Genomic DNA, 25,303 nt, shown 5'->3' with positions numbered 1-25,303 from the left:
TGCACTGAAAAATAATAAAATATTGCTGTAACTTAGCACAGTGGTTGCAAAACTGGGAGCCATTTTATAAAATACAGTTATTTATCATAAAATTATATGTAATTAAACCTCAGAAAAATAAGGCTACTAGCCAATAGTAATATATTGTATAATTGAATATGTTTTCTTTAATTCGAATTTAAAGTTTTAGAATATTTTATCTTATACATTGTCTTTTGGGGAGCTACGAAGGGATGCACCATACACAAGGGGGGCTGCATGCCAAAAAAGAACCATCATCTGAAACACGATCTGAGTAGGTCTGATGTGTAATGATGCACGTGACAGGAAGATCGTGTTTCGGATGCACTATAATATTGTTAGCATTTATGTTTGTTGTTCAACATCGAGATGCCTAAATATTAACTTTTCGGAAGTGACTCCTGTATTGTGTACACACATGGAACAATCGTTCAGGGGATTCATTCCTGCATTGAAATGCTGTTTTCACTCCCAGAACTTTGCCCTAAAGAATATAATGAATCTATTATTATTACACTGAAGAGAATATGGAGAGTTCAGGATGAAGGCATGGAAACTAAGAGTGTTGGTGACTAAAAACGGACCTCTGCAAAGCTTACGTTGTCTTCAAGACGTTCTGTGTGGTTGATACACCCAGTCACAAAGACACTTAAAATGTGCACACACACCAATTTTGTCTCCTATTTTCCAAGTGCTGTTTCAAATGACGCGTTTCCTGTTGGCAGTCCCAGCAGTATGGAACCTGAGGGAAATCCAACTGTGGCCACAGTTCTGCCAGCTTACAAATACATACACACTTACACAAACACACATTTACACACAGTAGAACTTTGTCTGTACCACCCTATTCAGCATATGAGAAACGATTGCCTCCACTTATGGAAAGTGTGACCCCTAAAATACAGACTTCAAATAAATCTTTTCCTCCAATTATTTGCACGTTCTGAAATATTTTAAGATCTGCTCCAAGGTCAGTTCTGTAGTTATTGCTGATGCAGTGATGACCTGGTTACTTTACTTTTGTAAACTCTGTGTAAACAACAAACAGTGAACTGGTTATTTGACTTGGTTTTGGGGGTGTGGTACAGGCACTCCCTCCCATGGTAGTCCATGCTTTTGGTACGGACAACAGAAAAGCATAAAATAAACTGAATCAGCACAATATCAAAAGGAGCTTTCTTTTTAACCACAGTTCATTAACCTTTCGCAAACAAACAAACAAACTCGACTGTATTTCCTGAAACAATGCAGCTCTTACAAATACAGCACTCTATACGGATTTACGACTTCTGAACAAAAACACATTCAAATATAACCAATCTAAAGTTATGTAACACTTTAATTCATTTAAGCTGACTGCGGTTCAGTATTTTTGCCTGTGTCAGTGGATGCGGAGACTGTCTGTATAATCTGTGGTCAGCACATTCACTGAAATTCTGTCTCTGCTTGTGAGAAGTTCGACATATCTTTTGGTGTGTTCAGTGGCTGTGCTACTTAGCAACGCTAATAAATGATTAAGTGAAACTGATACCCATCATAATAAGCGCAGTCTTAACCTTCAACTGCATATGAAAGTTTGGCACTATTGCAGAAGACAAATCCAAAAACCCTTTTATTCAAAATGACTTAATTCAAAGTGAATTAAACATACATTTTATCAGCAGTGTGTTCTCTACATCAAACCTAACAGAACAGAGCCACACTCACAAAGCCTTTAAATCATTAGGATTATAACATCTCAACAATCATGCTTATAAAATTGTGTTTGTTAAAAATGCTCACTCACTACTTCTGGCATGAATGAGCATTAAACTGCATGCCATAATGTGTGTCCTTAAGATATCAAATACACAGACACACACTTAGTCAACAGTTAAGACGTAAAAGGGAAATTAAACTATATTTATCATTATACACTTATCTACTCCTAAAAGACGACTGAGGATGACATATTGACCAAGAGTAAAATAAAACAAAACTATGGAACTCATCAAGCAGCGTTTTAAAGGGATAGTGTTTGTAACCAGACCGTTCGTGCACCCCATTCATTTCCATAGTAGGAAAAAAATAATACTATGGAAGTAAATGGGGTCCATGAACGGTTTGATTACAAACATTTCTCAAAATACCTTTCTTTGTGTTAATCAGAACAACGAAATGTATACAGGTTTGTAACAACATGAGGCTAAGTAAACAATGACAGAATTAAAATTTTTGGGTGAACTATCCCTTTAAGGCACAACACAAACACTAAAAATGTGTATTTCCTGGCTATTAACAAATCCACAAGCGTTGTTTGCATCCGGTCAGATGAATGAGTGAATGGATGTGGCAGGCTAATTTTGTTTTAGTGGAATTTAGCTGACAATGACAATAGTGCATAATCTGAAATGAGCAAAAATAAGCATGGATAGAAAATATAGAAAAATATAGAGGGTTATTTTCAAAAAAAGACAACCCCAGCTGTTTGGTTAAATAATCCCCCCAAAATTTTTATATTTGACCCAACAATGAGTTTAAACAGCCCAGCACTTTATGTTAAAACAGGTTTTTTAGATGAAGATTAACATGCATAACAAGAAATGTGAAATGTCTGGAAATTGGACTGAAGCAGAGATCAGGGCACTTCTTACTATCAGCGCTGATGCTGAGTTCATTCACCAGCATAACAGATCAGGTGCACCTTTATGATCTTATCATAAACTAAAATGCACACGTGTGGTTTCTCAAGAGAGAAATAATGGATAATAAACAAACTTCAGACGCTGTGGAAAAATAATTACCAATGGCAGGACTTTCAATTTGTCTTTACTGGATCTTTACGGCATTCGTGTTTATACGTTAATACAGATTCCAGAAAATCATTGGCATTGTGAATAAACCAAAAGCAAACAATTCCCAGACAAATCCCGAAAGCTTTTTGTAATCTGTGTGTGAAAAGGGTACAGAGAGGAAGAGAGCGAAGACAACTCAAAGCTACAGATCTGCATGCTATAAAGAGCGAGTCATTTAATTTTCATTTCAATTCACCACCTTATTATAAAAGATATGTAGACAAATAGGATGCCCCTTCTTTTATGCACAGGCTTAGCTTAAACCAGAACTAAAACCAAACTGTAAGAGTGTAAACCAGCAGCCACATCACCCTGTAGCCCAAGACAGCTTGCCCACTGAAGCTAAGCAGGGCTGAGCCTGGTTAGTACTTGGATGGGAGACCACCTGGGAAAACCAGGTTGCTGCTGGTAGAGGTGTTAGTGAGACCAGCAGGGGGTGCTCACCCTGTGGTCTGTGTGGGTCCTAATGCCCCAGAATAGTGACGGGGACACTATACTGTCAAAAAAGCACCGTCCTTCGGATGAGACGTTAAACCGAGGTCCTGACTCTCTGTGGTCATTAAAAATCCCAGGATGTCCTTTGAAAAAGAGTAGGGGTGTGCCCCGGCATCCTGGCCAAACTTGCCCATTGGCCTACTAATCATCCCTCATACTAATTGGCTATATCACTCGGTCTCCTCTCCACTAATAAGCTGGTGTGTGGTGGGCGTTCTGGTGCAATATGGCTGCCGTCGCATCATCCAGGTGGATGCTGCACATTGGTGGTGGTTGAGGAGATTCCCCCATTCATATGTAAAGCGCTATATAAATGTAACTAATAATAATAATAAATAAACCTCTTTTTAAACAATGTGTCCTTATAAAAATAGACAAGTTTCTAACACGCAGTGTCTGTAAATCAAATCAATCAAGCTGTATTTACATGCAACGATTTTTATCCTAAGGACTATGTCATTGTTAGACATACAAATAGTAAATTAAAAAAAAAAAAAATTCATGTTAAATGAAATGCATATATTCAAAGCTATCTTACAACTGCTCTACAAAGACCAGAAAATCCAGAGACACAGATGAGTCAATGCCATGATTAAGTTATAATCTGATGTCACCAAAAGACAACACTAAATATAGTAAGATTATTGCAAAAAGAAACCTCCTCATGTATTTGTGAAGTGCCGCTAAATGCTTGCAAAAATCCCCACCAGAGGTCAAAACTTGTTGAAGCGTACAGTAACACTGTTTGATTTCAATTCATTTTAGTGTTTCAAGCTCTTTCTTCTTCAGACCTCTAAAGTTTTAAAGTCTAAAGTTCTTGTGACTAATGTTGTCCACCCCTTCCTTTAGGCCTCACTAAGAAGATCTGTTTTTGTGAAACTGAGTAACATGCACCTTATAAATGATTCTCCCATATTTGGTTTGCGAAGTTGACTAAGAACATTGATTCAGTAATGGAAATGTTATAATTGCTTGCTTCATTTCCCATTAGCTAAAAGTATAAGAGGGAAATATAAACATGAAGACATAGAGGTACAATTAAATGGGGCAAATCTGAAAAATCACTCTTACGCCACGTCATCATAGAGCTGCTCCAGATCATCTCTTTGTTCCTCCAGTGATGATTCCAGATCCAGGTAGTTTCCATTAGAAGCCAACTGCAATGCACACTCCTCTAACTGAGAGAAAGAAAAAGACATCAGTGTATAGTGTGCAGAAGAGATAACACCAGTTTCAGACACAGTCCTTCAAAGACATATCACCTTTGAATTCCACAAACCCCTCAAGTTTTGGATGTGTACCTGTAAGCAGGGTTCCCACACCTTAGGTATCTTCAAATTCAAGGACGTTTCAAGGACTTTCCAGGTTCAATACCCTCAAATGTGGGGACACATTTCAAGTGAGAGCAAGGTTACATCGTGTTACCTTTTAAGATACATTGTAACAGTTCCCTTTCGAGGGAACTCGCGCTGTATCACTGCAGTGACACTTTGGGGATACCTCCAGGGGTAAGTGCGCCTAAATCTGTATATCAAATACAACCAATGGTGAGGCTTAACGACAAAGACAGGGTGACACGGGAGCCAGGAAGTATATCGCTATCTGAAATATTGCCAAAGACAACATTACAGGGACGCAGGAAGTATGGCAAGGGAGACGAAGCGTCTCGTTGCCTTCTCATTTTTTCACTACACAGGGAATTTTATGGATTTTTTTATTTTTAGAAAACTTCTTGCATAAAATAGATTCAAGGACTTTCAATGACCTGTATCTATATATGTATATTTAAAAAACTTCCCAGGGCCTTGAATTTTTCCCCCAGATTCAAAAAGTTTCAAAGATTTAAAGGACCCGTGTGATCCCTGTGTAAGTTCTAATAATTATAATTTCTCTACTTTACTGTTATACTCGGATCAGCAAGCATGCATAGGCTACTGCATAACAACTACAAGTGAAAACCCAAAGCAACTTTTTTTTAGTATTTGTCCCTTAAGATACAAGACCACCGTTAGAAAGTTCATTTACTGTGAAAATTATGAAAATGGCATGTAAAGCTAAAAAATTTTGTAACAATACAAATTACACCAGATGAATTTGCAGTAAAGCCTGGTGTAGGCTGTGCTCAGTCATCATTACGTTAATACTAGAGCAGATAGAAATATAGGCAATGTCTGATACAAATATAGCAATGTCAGTAATAAGAGGTTGATTGAAAAGTTGAGCTTATCTTCTGTTTACAGATCCCACCCATTTCCGCAAGCATCAACTCGCTCTCTAGCTACAGGCATTTCTGGAGCCCAAACAATGTCACTTGCTTGGTGGATATAAACACATGGACACACAGGGATCTGTGAGGCCTTTCACTGTGCACTCAAATGTAGTTGTTCAACATACTGTTGATCTTCTTTGCTTAGTGACTAATGCATAAGCAAATTCCGGTTTCTGTTCCCTTATTTTTTGTAATAATGTTCAAGATAATAAGTAGCAGCATCTTAAAAGGAAAATGCATTAGGATTCACTTGAACTACAGAGGCTGTTGAGGACAGTGATTGTCAACCACATGGCCTCATCAAACTTTAAGAAACTCAAAAGCCATGAGATGACTTAAATGATTTGAAATAGGACAAACCAGTTTTATCCTATTATTTTGATTTCTGTGTGTTTGATTACTTATAAAACAATCATACATTTTTCTAGTAAGGCAAGCTCCAGAATACTTTATTTGTAAAAAGTGTAGGTGGGGATCTTTAAATAACGTTTTGGACGACGTAAAAAAGATTGAGATCCACGGGTTTAGGACATGTGGGCTTGACACTGGCCATTCAGTTTCTTTATACTGCGTGCCTCCGCACGACTCTGGGAGCTATTTAAATGGCAAAACAATGTAATGCTTTGTATAATGGGACGTAACGAAAAACTCGTTCAGATAAAAGCTAGTAAATAACACAGTCACTCATTTTTCTACAAGATTTAGCACATTGTATGCTGATATTTACTTCACATTAACATTCCTCCCACTGTTACAGTAGCCTATATTTAACAGTTCCCAAACGAAATATATTTTTTAAGAACACGTTTAGCTCCAAAGTACGCAAGACAACTTTGGATAAACTTAAGGTTGTTAAAAGGACATGTCGTACAGGTAAAACACCTGACTGAGGTGAATGAGATTCAAACCCTCACCTTCAGCGGCGCCGCGAGCAGTTTGTGAACTCCGGCGACTTGCTCCTGCAGCGACTGATGCTCGTTGAAGTCATACTGAGGAGGTCTGCGGGGCTCGGGGAAGTTCGAGCACACAAACGGGTCTGAATCCTCCAGGTACTGCACTCGGCACGTTATCACAGCCATCGTGTATCCGTCCGTGGTTACACAGTCTAAAAGTTGAACTTGCTTTCCGCAGCAGGCTTCTGTTTCTTACAAGTCATCTACGACAGAAAGTTGCTCGCCATTCGCCGCTGTCAACAACACTGAATTGAACTGGTGCCTTAGTCAAATTATAGAGCATTGACGTCATGTAGGATATGTAGAAAACGGCGCGCCGATCCGCGTGGAACATATGAGGTGGTTCGAGTTCATGCAGCACTGCGCAGAGTGAGCGGAGGATGGCATCACAGTGCCACGAGAGAAGAGATTTCGAATCGCCCTCGCGATACTGTGATGTCAAATGCTAATCGTTCTGCGCAGTGCAGAATGAAGTCGAACACGCCCATGAACTTCAATGAGTCACGAGCTTGGAAATACATGAATTTATCATATGAGCTCACCAGCATCATGATGTCACTCTACACAATTATGGAAACCGATTGAAATATTTTAAAACCAGATACATGACATCAAATATTATTATAGTCAGCGTTGCTGTCTTGACAACATCGCTCGTGAGTTTATGTTAAAAACGACACGGTTGTGTGTGTATGTAAAATGAATCATCTAAGGGGACACTACAGAATTAAACTGTGTGTTAGGGCTCCACCTACTGTTCAGATTAAGTAGTCTTCGTAAATCTTCTTCAATTTCATGCAAAACAGAGAGGCAAACTACTTTTACTTTGCATGTAAACACGCTTTTGAAACTTGAAAGCGTGCACAAAAGGTAGGCCTACATTCTTGTTTGATTTATATTGGATACGGTTTTGTCTACTACTTTATACAAACAGAGCGAACAAAAGTTTGTAATGCTTTACAAAAAAGTTTATTGGTTTTTAAAACCACCTTTAAAAAAATTCAATGTCAGTAAGCACTTTCAATACAAAAGAATGACGTTTTGCTGAAATGTAATAACAAATTTACCAAACTACCATAAAAATTCTGTACATATACAATTCCAACATAAGAGATCAGAACGGTAGAAAAAAGACAAGGGTAAAGCTCAACTCTACCAGGTCAGAGAATAGCACAGTCTCATTTCTGGTCTGTCTCTTTACTAAAACCAACAGTAGTGCTTATTTAAAAAAAAAAAAAAAACAATATTCACATATTTTTTAAGAAACCAGAAATATTTTGAAGACGTGTTACAATAAATGAGTTATTATACACCTAGTGAATTTCTTTCTACTGGACAGAAATACTTATTTTACTCTAATGAGTGGTGACAACTATGTACAATAATGCTAAACAAATGCACATTTATGATGTTTTAATAATTTGATTCTTTAAATATTTTTAATTTAAACAGTTTAATTGCTTTCACTCTTTTATATGCCGTCTGCTTTGCGCTGAGATCTGAACATAAGAACATGACGTAACAGACACATTTTGACTAGTGTTACTAGAAGTTACTAAAGGTAACCTATACAAGGGTTACATGTGTTTCACTTAAGATCCCAATATGTTTGTTCTTAAGAGAAATTAGTGCAATAATATGAATCTCTAGAGCTTTGTGAGTTTTCCGTTGTTGTTACATTTCCAGTGTTTACTGTTAGATCCATGTCCATCACAAAAGATATGCAATCTAGTAATATAAAACCACAACACGTATTGAAAAACCCATGCTATTTCACACACAAGTACACACTTTTCCAAAAAAGGTGAATGCTTGAAAAACATCTGTAAGTCAAAGAATTAAAGAGAAACAAAAAAGGCTATACTAAATGACTCACAAGCTATGTCTATACAAGAGATGCCTAGATAATTAAACTATTTATTGACTCATAATTAAAAACAAACAAAAAAAACAAATTTGTTAGGGACCATTGATAAATATCATATAAATATGAATATCAGTTCATTTTTATCTTGAAAATAAAGCTTATTTACAAAAAACAGCAAAACAAACTGAACTTTAATAGTCTGCTTAAATAACTCCCCTAGAATGGCCCTGCTACAAAGGTCTGACATGTAAAGAAAAATTCAGAATTTAATTCAAGTGCTACAGTGGTTGTATGCTTTCCAAAAGACACAATTATTCCCTAAAACTTCACCAATCTTGGCCCCATTTGACCTGGCCAGTAATGCCATTTTTAAAGCATTTCATGTTGGGGTAAGTCTTTGAATTTAAAAGTAGTGATACTAAACAGTACAATTGCTCCTACATTTTTATTAATAATTACAAAGCTTGTCTTTGGTAAGGATGTAAGGCTAAGATCAACTTCAAAAACTATCACACTAAGCAACGAAGTATAACGAAGGGTTGCTCTGATGTTTGGTAAGCATTTCACTTATCAAATACTCAAAGTACAGCATGATACAGTAATGGCAATTATTTCAAGTTTAGATTAAGAGGACTGTCATGTATGAGCAATGCAATTAGGACATTTTATTTTCTTTGTTTTGTTTTTAAGTGATTCATTTGGTTATTAAAGGCTCTTTAACTTTTACTCTTTAAAAATTCCTTAATGAAGAGCTCAAGTAGAAAACTGTCTAATAGAGAAACATTCTTACAATTATCCAAACACTAGTTAGAAAATGAAACCATACATACTTCAATAAATCTGAAAATAACAATCTAATTTCTGCGAATTGTTAAATAAATATAAGCATCAATTGGGAGGGGGTCAATACAATACTTGGCCACGTAAATGCATAGTTATCAAAATTATTTTTTGTTTGTTTTGTTTTGACAGAGCCTTCATTCAATATATTTCAAATATATTCCTTTCAACGACAATAATTCACTTTGGCATTTTGGTTTCATCAGTTTCTGTAACCCCTAATTTTTGCTTCAAATACTTCCATTTAAAATGAGAGCACTTGGTCAATTTACTTCCTTAGTCGTATTTAGCTTGCAAATGGAATTTAAAGGTGCCTGCTAGTGCAAAAACATTATTTTTAAACGATTGTATTAAATTCCGGATGTTCTGTGGGATATAACTGACTTTTCTGGGACATCCTGAGATGCAGCTTAGGGAAATGCACTGTAATATACAGTTTCGACATGGGTCAGTATTTTTTTAGCTTTTTGTTAAATATTAGCACATAGAATATTAAATACCAAAAGTGCACTCGATTATTCATTTTAAGCAAATCTGAACAGCTACCAAACATAACTTAAAAAAGATTTTGTGCAAACAGATGCATACTTCCTAATTGGTGTAGTGGTTATGTAAGAACAAAGCTGCAAATATAATTGCTTCTTTGTTCACATTATGAAATCAAACGTGGCACATTTATGCCCAATTAGTGCAAACTTTCCAAATAATTGTTGCAGGTAAACTGCTTGTATTTAAAATGCCAATAACAAGCCTGAATGTGATCTTTATCTGATGGGATCTTCCCTTATTCCTGGATGGGTCAGACAATTTGCAAATGTGTTATCTGCTGAAACACAATACACGTTACAGTAATATGTTCAAATCCATCACTTATAAGGTTTTCTGCACATGGAAGCACCGACTTTATGTTTACAGAGTGAGAAAGCATGGGGTGTCGTACAGCACCCCATACAGCTGGTGTGGTAAAATACACTCTTGTATTCTTTTAAAGGGTTAAAAATGAATAAATTCTGATACAATGACCTTTGACTAAAATGTTTAAAGGATCATAATAAAGTTGTGTTACTAAATGCACAAAATAGTTCCCAGTTTTGCCAAGAACCAGCATTTTATAAAAGAGTGATAATTTCTGTTCAGCCTGGCACTTTAGTCTGGACCTGTGTTTAAAGGTTTACTGTAGTAGGTGCTGCACATCAAGGTAATTACATACACACATACAATGACCTTTCAATAACAAATACATAGAAAAACACTTAAATATTTAAAACAATACAAAACAAAAAAAATATTACCCCAACATTTCCACTGTTGCCTGGTCTTTGCTTTCCAACCAGTCAAAGCCAGCAGAATTCACAGTCTCGCTACAAATCTGTTGAAAAAGCGGGTCATTCTTCAGTTCTTCCAGTGTCGAGTCTTCGTATTGTCCTTGCGGTTGACTGGGGTCAAAAAGAAGGTTTGTATCTAAATTATTTAAGTCATTTATACTACCGGAGAGCTCAGAGGTTAGTCGCATATCACTGGGAAACTCTGTACCCACAACACTGAGCTCTGAACCTTGGCCCACAAGCTGTGAGCCAGCATTCAATGCTTCCTCGTTTAAAAGATCTTTAACAGTTCTGTCTAAATCCAAGGTCTGCTGGTGCTCACGTTGTCGGAGGTTTTGCTGTAGAGGCAGCAGCATGCCCCGACTCTGCTGATCCGACCCGAGGAGCTGCCGCCTGCCTAAGTGCTCCCGATGTGGAAGCTGGTGCTCCACCGATGCTGATTGTGCTTGGCTTTCCTCTGCAGAGAACCTCACAGGCTCCTCCCTGGCATTTTTCATGAGGTAACCAGGCTTCTGAGACTCAAAGGCTGATGAACAAGGTGAGATCAGAGCTTGGTGGCTGGCACCGCCAGGGAAGCCGGGCACTGTGGTGGTCTCCAGAATCTGGGTGAGATTCATGCGGGCAGTGTAGTTGGAGGGCATGTTGTTGATTCCGAGGCCACGTAACGAGTCATCTCCATCGCCATCCATTTTGCCGATGAGGACGTTGGTGATGTTTTTGGTATTACTCTGCTGGTTGCCTGCTTGCATGGGTAAAACCTCAGACTGCATCATAACAGTTACAGGAACAGATTGACTTCTCTGTGCCATGCTGCTGATGCTTTCATGCGTTGTTTCGTTGTTGTTGTTGTTAAAGATGTTAAGCACTTCTGGTGTCACAGGAGAATTAAAAGGAGAAACCACAGAACGTGGGACATTGAAAGCTTGGGTCCCACTTAAGTTGCGCTGCCTGACTGCCGGACTTACGCTGCGACAACGGAAAGTTCCAGACCCTGAGGATGAAGTGCCGGCCTTGTTATCAAGGGGGGCTGGGACGGCAAATCCCTCTTGCTTATTGAGGTTGGCCATGCTTGCCACTTGCTGTTGGATAGGCGATATGGGTGTTAAGCGGCTGATATGAGTTTCGTGATGTCTGGTTTGGGACTGGCAAGACTGGCCTGGTATGGCAAAGGCGTGAGGCTTCCTAAAGTGGTCATCTACCAGATCTTGGTAGCTAGGCAAAATGCTAATACAATTATTGGAGCTCACACCACTGTTACTGTACCCACTGTTCATCCACTCCAGTTTAGCTTTATCTGGATGTGTGGCCATGGGTCTTTGCATGGGTTTGACAGGACTTGAAGAGACAGTACTTCCATCATGGTATCCAGTGATGCTGGAGTTAATAGGAGTAAATGCAAAAGGATTCCTGCATTCCACAGGGCTGGGTGGGATGCTATTGCTGCAGTTTGAGTGTGGCGTACTGATAGGAGTTTGTCGACTACTCCCAAGAGCACTGTCAACTGGTGTGGTAGGGGCAAGACGTGAGCTGGGGCTTTCATGCATCAATCCCTGGCTGCTTCCCATCATCTCCGAAGTTGGGGTAGGGGTATGAATTGGAGTGCTACTGCTATGAGCTGAGCTGTAGTACAGAGCGTTAGTCTGGAGGGTGGATATCATGGTACTCTGCATGGTTTGTTGTTGGGTTTGCAGTGAAATATCCATACAGTTGGTGAAATTTTGCATGCTACTATTAATTTTCATCTGCTCTTCCATTTGTACAAGCTCCTCTACGATGCTGTCCTGTGTCATATCATCATCATTAAAGGGGAAGAAGCCAACATTGGATTGGGTACCATATTCGCTCATCTGAGCATGTTGGTTGGGAGGAGAGGCTTGAGTAACCCCCGGAAGGGCTTCCATCACTGGAGTGGACATTCGCTTTTGATCCAACAATATTTGTGGGCCAAAAATATTTTTATGTTGTTGAGTGGCACCTTGTGGCTCATCCCAATACACACTTTTTAGTTCGCATACTGCAGGAGAGTCAGACTGGTCTAAAAGCAAATCTTGGGAGTTTTTTGTTACTTGTTGTAGCAAAGCTTGACCTGGAGCACTGACAGTACGGGTGACCACATCTTTACCTTCCATACCTGATGAAGATCCTTCCCATCTCCCTTGAGAAATGCTCCGAGGCCTGCTAACTGTCTGAAACATGGTATTCCCACCTGGAGTATCCTTACAGGAGATGCTTGTTGTAGAGGTGACAGGAACTCTATAATTCATTACCGAGGAGGATCCTTCCCATCTGCCCTGGGCGATGTTTTGTGATCTGCGAACCGTCTGAAAGCCAGTACTTCTAACCAGAGCTGTAGCAGCTTTGCTTATGGATGTGATAGGTGCACTTTCTGGCCTCATTGGAGTACTTAATCTTGGGATCTGCTTTATTGTCATATCTGGCTTAGGTCCATCGGGCCCACCAGCTGGTAGTTGAGAGATGTGGGCTTTTTTAACAGGCATCGGGCCTAAATCAGTGCATAAGCCAGGTCTCTTTTGAGGGCTCTTGGACGTCAACACCACATTCCCTTGGGACATCACCGATGCATTACAGCTGACTGACCGATCGTTGCTTGTGATTTTGACTGCGTTTCGGTAAAAAGTGCTTTCATTAGTGTTGGGGTTATTATTGCTGCCAGCAGCCTGAATATTGACACTAGGGAGTGTCCTTTCATTGCATTTGGTCCCTGTTAGAGCATCCAATCCCGGACAGCCCTTCTCAAGAGGAGTGGGTACGCTAGCTGCCCGGGGTTTGAACATTTCTGACCGTTGTACACCCCCACTGGCTTGCTGAGCAGTTGCTAGGGTACTTGTGCCACCCTGAGCTTGACCACTCCTAATTATGGCTTCAGTATTTATCTTGGTGTCGATGATGGATGTCGTAGTTGATCGCCCTGGCCTTGCCAAAACAGATGGCATTGCAGCTATAGATCCACTGCGAACACGTGTGACTGGTTGCGGATCATCACTGAGGCTGGCGACTCCAGCGGATGCAGGCCTGACTTTGTTGCTGGTAGGGGTATCTGCTGATGTGCGGGTCCCATTGCCACTTGACCCGAGAGATATGGTGGTCATCTTGACCACGTTCATTGAACTAACGTGGGGAGTTGACATTACAGTCTTGATGGGGCTGTTAGTGAAGAGTAGGGTTGGTGAGCGCAAAGTTATGCCACTAGAGGCAGATGGTTTGGGTAGGATTTGGGGGTACCGGTGACGAGCTAACCGGTCGCTTACTGGACTAGCTGGGACATTCTGAGGAGTCCTGGGGCACTGCTTAACAGGTTGCAGTGACTGGGTAACCACCTGAAAGTTTACAGGAAGAACTTTGTTGTCTGCAGATGGCACAGGAACAGGGCTGGGAGACATTAAATGCCCACTCCTTTGAACCTATAGAAGATGCAAAAAAATATATAAGCATTATTCAGAGATTAAGTCCTAGTTAGAGATGCACAGATTGACTGACCATAAATCGGAACAGAGATGATTTTGCACCTTAACCTGCAATTGGCAACTAAAAGTTGGCTGATCTGTGTTTCAGACACGAAGCTGGTATATGAATGCTATATGGTAGAGCACTGCGTTAACTGGCCAAAAAAGTCATGGGTTCAAACCCGAGAGCACACATGGTGATAAAAATGTATACCGTGTAATGCACCGTAAGTCGGTTTGGATAAAAGCGTCTGCCAAATGCAAAAATGTAAATGAATTAATGTGTTCGAGAAAAGTTTAAATGGCTTTTCTTTTCATTAGGGATGTACCGAATATTCGGACACCGAAAATTTTCCGAAAGACATTTATCACCCAAACAATACGGCCGAAATGTTGTGATGACGCAAACAGAAACCGCGACCTGCACGTGCTCGTCTGAAGCAACATGCATGCAATGTGGATGTATTTAACCGCAAAAAGGCGCTAAAGTGAGCAGTTGTCTGTACGCACAGAGGCACATGCGGTTGAATGTGTCCGGTCCAGATGTGATAATCACAGTATGCCCTTCAAACATCAGAACTCATGATGTGCAAAGTTAAGAGAGAGTCGCGCAAATGTGTCTCATACTGTAGTCCATTAACATACATTTGCCGAATAAAGCAATGAAAAACAACGTAACATTTTTATGCTGCGCTGTTTGGGATTCGCCCTCGGTCTCCGTGTGTGCATGCTTTTAAGTGCCCTCAATAGTGCACACACGAGTGACATGCAAACAAGCGAACATAAAATCTTTCTATTATTGACAGGACACATATAAACAAAATTATCTCCACAGTATTATTTTTCTAATAAAAACATTTGTTTATGTCTTAAGTTAAGTGTATGTATAGATTACAGTCAGAAACCAGTCTCTGCTTATTTGGTCTTAAAGAGACAGTAACCTCAATTAACCTACTTAAGTCTGTGTCATAAATGTTAATCAAACAACCCAAGACAAAGAGAAAATCACTTCTGTAGCTCTAAAAATAATAATATATTTAATTTATACAATAAAGACAGTGTTATGACTCATTTAATTCGATTTCTGTAACTAATGCTAATGTTAGCCCTTATAAATGTGCAACTTTTTTTTTTTAATAAATGTTTGCAATTTCTTTATTTGTTATTAGATTTTCCCCATCCCCTTTTTGCTGATCTGAAAAATAATCCAAACCGTGCCTCAAAAACTGTAATGTGATCCGACCGTGAGATTTGTGATCCGTCACACACCCCTAGTAAAGTTAGCACACAGTGATAGCCATAAATGCATTTGTACTAATAATTGGCATAATAATTTATTTCGGTGTTTCGGTTTTTTGGTCTTGGTTTCCTCTTTTTCGGTTTCGGCCAAGAATTTTCATTTCGGTGCATTCCTTCCTACTTTTCATCCCATCTCAGAATAATATTTGTTGAAGAAGTGTTTGTAAGTGTGCACAATCACTTTGTTTACAGTGGTTATATTTTTTTTTTAATGCCAATCTGACCTGTTAAGATGCAAATAAAACATCTTGTACTTTTTTATTCTTTCATGTCTGTTGCTTAAAAAAACAAATCTGTATTGACCCATTTATGATCCAAAACTGGCAATCAAATCATGATTGTTGCATCACTAGTTTTAGTAATATAAAATGTAGTAATTTATATTACCCCATGCAATCACAAACATTATTTTTCTTGATTAGCTAGCATATTAAGATTACACTTAATTTAGGCAGACAATAAAAAAAAAAGTATCTTCTCTTACTGTGATGGGGCTAGAAACTGCTGCTACCACAATCCCGATAGGCTGAGGTGACAAAAGAGCAGGACTTCCACAGGGTATGCGTGTCCCTGCACCAGGAGTTGTGCCCCCATCTGCTCTCCTGACCTGGGCTTCACCAGGGAGTGGAGAGTGCAGCTTTTGTTCTTGCTGCTTCTTCTGTATCTTCCTCTGTAGCTGCTGCTTGGCATCTACAGAAGGTGAGACCAGGGTTTTAACCTGAGGCTGGAATGAGTGTAAATCAGCTGTGGGAGCAAATGCTGAGTGCATGGACATCTTTGCTCCTGGGAAAAACACAAGGAATATAAATCAATAAATAGTAAGTTGTAGAAAAATTATGATGTTACATAAATACAAATTTTTCTAAAAGATGTGCATGCAATTGAGGAGCTCAGATGAAAAAGCCGCTTAACGCTACCTCCATCAAAAATATGCTAACGGTATTGGAAGAGTACTTTCGGCACGTATTATACCGTCGTTCATCATATACTTTTGTTTCAATCCACTTAATACTGGCCTCAGGCCATTCAGAAATACCATGTTTGTTGGCAGAATCTGATAAAAATGCTTATTCATAAGAAAACATGTCAGACGGGTGTCAGATGTCAGAGTGTTTTGCATCTGAGCTCTTCAATAAATCTCAGATTGGCCACAAGGTGGAGATATTTCCAAGTGTGGATAGATGAATGAAATTGTGTGGCAGATAGAAGTTTATTGTACCTGATGGTGAACCTGTCATTACAGTAAGTGCTGCAACAGACTTTGTTCCAATGTAGTGACTGTTCAAAAGATACCGAGCCAGATCCTCAACACTGTCAAACTGCCGACTTAGCACTTTCTGTGCCCACTCGCACACCAAACCACACGCAGCCAGACGCACCTCATCTTCTGCACTGGACATAAGGCCAGTCGTCTCAAACACCTCACACTGAATGAAAAGAGTTAATGCGCATTAGATTTTGACACATTACATTGAAGCAATGAGCAGATTCTTCAGCAGAACAATGTGATGAAATTATAAAAAGTTACAATAACAGAGAAAAAAAATACAAAAAAAGTTAGAAAGTACAAACTTACCCCATCCCCTGATTTGTGAAGATCTAGGATTGGTAGAGAAGGCATGTGCACAAAAGCCTTCTTCCTAAGTCCACTATAGCAATATGTGCACAGGAGTTAAGGAAATGCATCACAATTTGTCCAGTCACACATCAGCAAAAGCTATTAAATCACAAATCAGTGTGGAGCATATAGGATACTGTTAATATTTTAATGTTTGTAAGTTTAGTAGGTTTAAAATATAGCATCAAACCAGCCCTAGCAGATTTTTACAAAATCAATTATTAAATACATATAATTGTGGGCATAAAAACAGTATGCAGATTTACAGAATATATACCGCTGGAGCCTATAGACCGTTTCATCGGATGCACGTGATACACGTCTGGATCCGAACCTTACTTCCGGTTTCGTTTTTTTAATGGTCTGACTAGTTGATAAACTGATCTCTTGAACAAATGCCTCGTCGAAAATAACAAATGTTTTGGTTTCCTAGGTAATCTATGTGTTGTTTTTTGCTTGTTATATAAATAAACTACGTTTAAAGAACTTTGTTGTTATGTATTCTTAGCGGAGTTTACCGGAAGTTACGTGCGGACCGCGACAGCCGCTTGTTTATGTTGTTACTGCTGAAACCGTCTATAACCTTATACCAGTCATAATGGAAGATGACATATATGCCAAATTATGTTCAATGATGTATCCCGCCACCATAATATAATTATACCAAACATGACTAGTATGACTTTATTATAGTATAATTAAGCAATCACTAACCAAAAATCTCTAGTTATTTTTCTTGCATTAGAGAATATACAAGTGCTCTTCTACTGGCATGAAGGGTGTTGTTTTTATGGGCATTAGAAACCTTTAAGGACTGAATCTCTTTAAATCTCTTGCAGCGTCAACCATCAACAACAAGCATGGTTAATTTTGGAGGCACAACTCAAAAATTAAATTTATATTTCACATGCACAAATAACCCTGCTGTTACCTAATACAAAATAACCACAAGCACCATTACAACATTTCTGGCAATGACTCAAAGCTAAGAATAAGTTTGCTTCCCCACTTTTATACTCTCTACCAACAAAACGGTAAGATAAACTTTGGTGATTGGTACACCGATTTATCTTTATACTTTTTATTTTATTTCCTAGAAATAGAAAGTATTTATTGTCTCTTTAGCATTGGTTATCATATAGCCATGTTTACCTATGTAGGATAAATCTAAGTTGAAAATGCTTGTCAGTGTAAGATAATATGGCACAGAAATGAATGTGAATGTTGAGGAATGTATTTTGAAGACCAAGCATTTGGCAGCTCATGCTAAATAGGTTTTCTATATAGCAAAACTCTGTGCTCAAAGGTCTCTGAAGTTTTATTCAATTTCTGATCTAAATTTAGCTGTGACATGAAATACAGCAACAGATGTTTTGGGACGCAGAGTTCAGGGACAGGAGGGTGCGCATGTGTGTCCGTTTTGGGGTGCTGAGATAGGGGGCTGAAACTGTTACAAAATGTTCCACCAAAGGATATTTGGATTTGCCTCGCATGCCAAGTCGACGCGCCTTCATGTTGGGAAAAACATTCTTCATGATCTTTCCAAAGTCGGCAGCACTGAGAGCGTGATACCCCAAACTATCACAGTAACTCCTGAGAAACACACACATAGACAAGAAATCAATGACCTTTTCAAGAACAATAATCACAAAACAGAAACATCACAACAAATCAAGTGGTACGTGGACATGATTTGCTTAAAGGCACATTATGTAATTTTTGGCACTAAAGGTTGCTATAATAATAAAAAAATTATAAGCTTTATTTTCTATAATGCTTTTAAATGTACATCTAAAAGCGCTGTACAGAAACAATTAAAACAACAAAGATACAGCACACAAAAAGATTAAAATGAAAGAGACAAAAAAATTTATCAAAAGCTAACCTTAAAAAAATTAAGATTTAAAGCCGAGTAAAGAATCGGTAAAAAATTCCAAAGTTTTGGAGCTAATGAAGAAAAAGCCATGTCTCCCATCAATCTTAAACGAGATGGGTGACCAGTTTTAAAAGAACAAAGATCACATTTTGGAATATGTGGAATTAAAAGCTCAGTCAATTTTTGAGGTGCCAAGTCAACCCATGTAATGCCTTGTAAGTAAGCAACAAAATTTTGAAGTCCACCCTAAACCTAATGGGAAGGCAATACAAAGACTCCAAAACGAGAATAAAATGGTCTCGTATACTAGTTCTAGTAAGGATTCTGGCAGCCGGAGTTTGCAAAACCTGCATTCTATTTAAGGAAGCTTTTGACATGCCAGCTAACAAGGCATTACAGTTATCAATTCAGGAAAACACAAAAGTGTTTATCAATCTCTTAGCAATAGTAAACGACAGCATTGGACGCAATCTGGCAATATTTTTAAGATGGAAGAATAAAATTTTAACAGTGTTCAGAACATGAGGCTCAAACGTTAGATTGGCATCAAAAATTACTCAAACAAAACAAACAAAAACATCCGCATGATGACCCTATAAAAGAGCGCAGTTGTAGTCTTCACTTACAATGTCGTTAGGGGTCTATGAACAGGGGCAGAACGCTTTTTAAACTGTGAATTTACTGAATTCAAACATTGTTGAAAACCTGGGATAATCAAATACACATGTGAACAAAATATATAACACTGTGCTAGTAGTTTTTGGGCATTTTAATGTGAAAATCGTATATATTGTGCTTTTAACAGAACATGTCCATAGTAACATGTACATTTATTTGTAAATGTACCTTTAAAAGACAAGTTCGGTATTTTACACTTAAAGCCCTGTTTTCAGATTGTTTATGATGAAATAGAACGGTTTTGACTGAAATTTAGACATATGAGGCTGGCCCTAGAATTTTTGGGTGTTTGTTGTTTCATCTTCCCACCTCTACAATGGCTGTATAGGTGCACTGGAACAATCCTTCCTAAAATGCTTTAAACTTTCGTTAACAAAGACGTGAAACTCACCGTGTGGTCAGGGGTGTTCACTGATATGCTCACACAAAAATCGCTGCAAAAGATGCTTTCCAACAGGTTTTATCGTAGTTTTTGTCCAACTCCATTGACATGTATTAGATGTGCTGTGAGGTACGGTATTACTCCGCGCCGGGAACTTTGTTTGTATTCTTACAATTGGCAAAGACGGATTATCGCCACCAACTGGGCTGGAGTGTCTATTATTCAAGCTCTCAACGGAAGAATATACGGGTGTGAGGCGTTTGGAAAAATAGGTCCACAAGTTTACAACGAATGCTAAAACACCTGTTCGAAAGTATCTTTTGCAGAGATTTTTGTGTGAGCATATCAGTGAACACCCCTGACCACTGGGTGAGTTTCACGTCTTTGTAAACAAAAGTTTAATGCATTTTAGGAAGAATTGTTGCAGTGCACCTATACAGCAATTGTAGAGGTGGGGGCTGATACAACAGAAATCGGGCCAAATATGTCCAAATTTCAGTCAAAACCGTTCTATTTCATCATAAACAATCTGAAAACAGGGCTTTAAGTGTAAAATACCGAACCTGTCCTTAAACATTATACACAAATTTAATTGGAATTGTATGGGGGATGGTGGGTTGACAGAAGGGATGCTTTTTGTAATTTTTCTTAAAAAGGGGATACCATCCCCCGCCTCCCCCCCCCCTCAAACCAAGCCTTGATAATAATAATATAAAGACTATGACCAGTCTGCCAGTTTTCTGGTGGGAAAGACTGCGGTGGAACACCTAATTTTTTTGTGAGCTAAAAGGCTCCTACTTAAAGGGACACACTTTTTGAAATACCATGGGTGCAGCAGGCGATGTTATTATGGAGTGCCCGAAAATAGTCCCCAGCTATTGAAAGTTACCATGGGGACTATTTTCGGGTGCTGCATAATGTCACATCCCCTGCTGCAGCCAAGCCAAGTCCTTGATTATTACGCCAGAATGAGAGTATAGTTCCTAGCTATATCAGCCCAGAAAATCGCAACTTTTCATTTTCCTTCAGTCTTGGTACTCAACTAAAGAAGAGTCAAGTTTTAAATAGGATAAATATTGAAACTCTTTGGGCACTTTTTTGCACGATGCTAATGGTCTTATAAGATTCAATGAATTGTGCTAAGCAACACTCTAAAAACAAATGGTGCTAAATAGCATTAAAAGTGGTAGACTGGCTAGGGGAACCATTTTAAGTGCTATAAAGCACCTACGTCGAACCACATTGTGCTATATAGAACCATATATGGTGCTATAGTGGTGCTATATCACCCCTGGATGGTTCTTCATAGGTGCTATATAGCACTAAAAATGGTTCCCCTATGATTACGAGCTTTTAGTGCTATTTAGCACAACTTTTTTAGAGTGTATGCTTAAAGTGGTACCGCCAGACCTGGAGATCAGCTGAATGGATTCCAAAATGGTAAAACTCAAATGTTTAACTCAAGGTGAGCTGGAAAATTAGCATATTTTCAAAAATAGTGGATTGTCCCTTTAAGATAGAATTGCACATTTAGAATTCAGAATAATGATTTAGTGCAACATCATGTTTACTCTCTTGAGGATGGGATCTCTGTAAGCTTGTTGGGTTTTAAAGCAAAGTCCGTGATACCACAGGATTCCTGACTTACTTGTACTCATCGTAGACTTCCTGTTTAGGCAGCGAGGTTTCAGGATGTTCCTCAAGATGGTTACGAATCCAGCTAAATGCATGCATCTGCTGGGCACGACTGGATGATACAGAGCTCTGCTCACTGAGAGGAGAATAACTGTTCATTAATATACCACAAATTCAAATAATTGAAACGTATGCAAGTATAAGAGAAAATAGTCAAATACACATTATACTAACATTTTATCATTTCCACTACTGGCCCCAGAAGGCAGCCTGAGATAGAGGTAGAGTTTTTCAATGTCTGTAAGCTTCTCCACATCTTGCTGAAACAGACAAAGAAAACAGTGTTAAATATTCACCTCTTTAAAAATTATCGTCATTATGAGCTTATATTATACCTGCACCTCAAATAGTGATTTCACTGTTTGGACAAACAGGTACTCTATGTCCTTGCTCATGGACATAAAGATTAAGAGTGTAGAGGTTTTGGATACGTTTACACGCCAACAATGTACCACAGCTATGCTAGGCTACAGTGCATATAAAAAGTCTACACAGCAGTTTTGCAAGTTTTGTAAAGTTGAGTTATTGGAACCTGTTTCACCATTCCAAAATTCCAACCTCTATATTAAAGTGAATAACAATAAGAATCATTTTGGGGTGAAAAAATGCCAAGAAAAAATTAGGTTGCATAAATGTGCACACTCCTAAACTAATACTTAGTTGAAGCACCTTTAGATTATCATCACAGCATGCCATCTTAATGAGTAAGTGTCAATCAGTTTTACACATCTTGACTTTGCAATATTTTGCCAAAGGTATTCTAACTCAATTCAGATCACTCCATTGATTTTCGATGGGATTTAGGTCTGGACTCTGGCTGGGCCATTCCAAACCTTGATCTTGTTTTGGTGAAGCCATTCCTTTGTTGATTGGAGGTGTGCTTCGTGTTGTTGCCATGCTGAATGGTGAAATTCTTCTTTATCTTAAGTGTTTCGGCAGAAGCCTTACGGTTTTAGGCCAAAATTGACTGGTATTTGTAGCTATTAATTACTTCATTCACTCTGATTAAAGCACCAGTTCCTGAAGAAAAGTAGCTACAAAGCATGATGCTGCCACCCTTTATGCATTACTGTGGGCACGGTGTTCTTTTGGTGATGTGGTGTGTTTTTTTGCATCAAACATATCTTTTGGTATCACGGCCAAAGCTCAACTTTGGTCTTACCAGACTATAATACATTGTTTCACATAGTTTTGGGAGATACTTTAGATGGGCTTGGATGTTTTTTTGGTTTAAAAAGGCTGATAGCCCAAACATAAAGAATTCAGTAGATTACGGTCACATGTAGGAAGCAACCAGTACTTGCCAGATATTGTTGCAATTCTTTTAATGTTGCTGTAGGCCTCTTAGCAGCCTCCCTTTACCAGTTATCTCCTGGTCTTGATAATGTCAATGTTGTGCCATATTTTCTTAACTTGTTGATTACTGTCTTTAAAGTTTTTCATGGTATATAACAATGTCTTGAAAATTTTTTCTAACCATCTGTTAATGTTTTTCAACAATGAGATTAGGGATGCTTAACGATTAATCACGATTAATCGTTAGCAGAATGAAAGTTTTTGTTTACATCATATATGTGTGTGAACTGTGTATAATAACTTTGTATAAATAAATGTACACACATGCATGTATATGTTTTAGAAATGTTTACATGTGTATATACATTTGTATATTTATGTATAATTTATATTATATATAAATATAAATACTTAATATATACATTTTTTTTTCTTAAAATTATACATGAATGTGTTCATATTTATATATATATAAATATTTATTATACACAGTTTACACACATATGTGATGTAAACAAAAACTTTTATTCTGCTAACGATTAATCGCGATTAATTGATTAGCATCCCTAAATGAGATCCTGTACCTGCTGAAAAAGCTCTCTGCGACCCATGGCTTTTTCAGTTAGGTGTTACCAAACTGATGTCAGGACCGTTCATACTTTATTACAGATAATTAGTCATTTTTCAATTGATGTACTAATATTTAACTTAAGTCTGAATGTAACTGGTTGATTCTGAACACTGTCACAATCCCTATTATAAAATGGTGTGCACACTTATGCAATCAGGTTATTGTACTTGATTTTTCTTTTCTTCCTGTAAATGATTGCCTATTGTTATTCACTTAATATATATATTGTGTATATATATGTTGCAATTTTACACTAAAGGTGAAACAGGTTCTAACCTGATTTATCTTGGTTTAATTTTTTTATATCACAAAAACCTGCAATTTTAACAGCGATATGCAGGCTTTTTATATGCACTTTATGCTTAGTCTGAGCATTGCTCTACGTAGCTCGATGCGCACCTCCCCAAAAAATGTAACAACGCTTTCATAGGCAGACCCTAAGCATTGTGATTGGTCTGCTAGACCCCTCATGTCAGGTCGAAAAAATCTGTGTCGCATGTCCTCATATGCATTTCCGGTTGCAACGGAATAAACAAAGATAGCATAGGAGTAATATATATATATATATACAGTCTTGTTCAAAATAATAGCAGTACAATGTGACTAACCAGAATAATCAAGGTTTTTAGTATATTTTTATTGCTACGTGGCAAACAAGTTACCAGTAGGTTCAGTAGATTCTCAGAAAACAAACAAGACCCAGCATTCATGATATGCACGCTCTTAAGGCTGTGCAATTGGGCAATTAGTTGAAAGGGGTGTGTTCAAAAAAATAGCAGTGTCTACCTTTGACTGTACAAACTCAAAACTATTTTGTACAAACATTTTTTTTTTCTGGGATTTAGCAATCCTGTGAATCACTAAACTAATATTTAGTTGTATGACCACAGTTTTTTAAAACTGCTTGACATCTGTGTGGCATGGAGTCAACCAACTTGTGGCACCTCTCAGCTGTTATTCCACTCCATGATTCTTTAACAATTCATTCACATTTCTTGGTTTTGCTTCAGAAACAGCATTTTTGATATCACCCCACAAGTTCTCAATTGGATTAAGGTCTGGAGATTGGGCTGGCCACTCCATAACATTAATTTTGTTGGTTTGGAACCAAGACTTTGCCCGTTTACTAGTGTGTTTTGGGTCATTGTCTTGTTGAAACAACCATTTCAAGGGCATGTCCTCTTCAGCATAGGGCAACATGACCTCTTCAAGTATTTTAACATATGCAAACTGATCCATGATCCCTGGTATGCGATAAATAGGCCCAACACCATAGTAGGAGAAACATGCCCATATCATGCTCCATGCTTCACTGTGTACTGTGGCTTGAATTCAGAGTTTGGGGGTCGTCTCACAAACTGCCTGTGGCCCTTGGACCCAAAAAGAACAATTTTACTCTCATAAGTCCACAAAATGTTCCTCCATTTCTCTTAAGGCCAGTTGATGTGTTCTTTGGCAAATTGTAACCTCTTCTGCACATGCCTTTTTTTTAACAGAGGGACTTTGCGGGGATTCTTGAAAATAGATTAGCTTCACACAGACGTCTTCTAATTGTCACAGTACTTACAGGTAACTCCAGACTGTCTTTGATCATCCTGGAGGTGATCATTGGCTGAGCCTTTGCCCTTGTTATTCTTCTATCCATTTTGATGGTTGTCTTCCGTTTTCTTCCACGTCTCTCTGGTTTTGCTCTCCATTTTAAGGCATTGGAGATCATTTTAGCTGAACAGCCTATCATTTTTTGCACCTCTTTATAGGTT

General features: G+C 38.4%; 2 protein-coding genes and 1 pseudogene across 9 annotated transcripts in view; 1 reads left to right on the top strand and 2 right to left on the bottom strand.

The window, feature by feature from the left end:
• The window catches only part of fhod1 (formin homology 2 domain containing 1), a 54,233-nt gene extending 47,314 nt beyond the window's left edge, over positions 1-6,919 (bottom strand). For all 7 annotated transcript variants that reach the window (XM_065267817.2, XM_065267823.2, XM_065267818.2 and 4 more), the window contains exons 1-2: positions 6,534-6,919; positions 4,422-4,528 (exon numbers count right to left, since the gene is read on the bottom strand). In XM_065267817.2, coding sequence (XP_065123889.1) covers positions 4,422-4,528; positions 6,534-6,698 — 272 coding nt within the window. In that variant the 5' untranslated portion in view covers positions 6,699-6,919. The remainder of the gene's footprint in view (positions 1-4,421; positions 4,529-6,533) is intronic.
• On the top strand, positions 3,150-3,266 carry LOC135749350 (5S ribosomal RNA; annotated as a pseudogene).
• A 605-nt stretch (positions 6,920-7,524) lies between the features above and the next one.
• Positions 7,525-25,303, bottom strand: part of rfx7a (regulatory factor X7a) — a 40,639-nt gene continuing 22,860 nt past the window's right edge. For both annotated transcript variants that reach the window (XM_073812635.1, XM_073812636.1), the window contains 7 exons: positions 21,791-21,876; positions 21,570-21,692; positions 18,462-18,578; positions 16,944-17,028; positions 16,587-16,794; positions 15,852-16,150; positions 7,525-14,026 (listed from right to left, as the gene is read on the bottom strand). In XM_073812635.1, the coding sequence (XP_073668736.1) occupies positions 10,568-14,026; positions 15,852-16,150; positions 16,587-16,794; positions 16,944-17,028; positions 18,462-18,578; positions 21,570-21,692; positions 21,791-21,876 (4,377 nt within the window). In that variant the 3' untranslated portion in view covers positions 7,525-10,567. The remainder of the gene's footprint in view (positions 14,027-15,851; positions 16,151-16,586; positions 16,795-16,943; positions 17,029-18,461; positions 18,579-21,569; positions 21,693-21,790; positions 21,877-25,303) is intronic.

The sequence above is a fragment of the Paramisgurnus dabryanus genome, chromosome 2, assembly GCF_030506205.2.
Source record: "Paramisgurnus dabryanus chromosome 2, PD_genome_1.1, whole genome shotgun sequence".
NCBI lineage: Eukaryota > Metazoa > Chordata > Actinopteri > Cypriniformes > Cobitidae > Paramisgurnus > Paramisgurnus dabryanus.
Note: the sequence above shows the minus strand (reverse complement) of the source record. Positions and strands in the feature narration are given on the sequence as shown.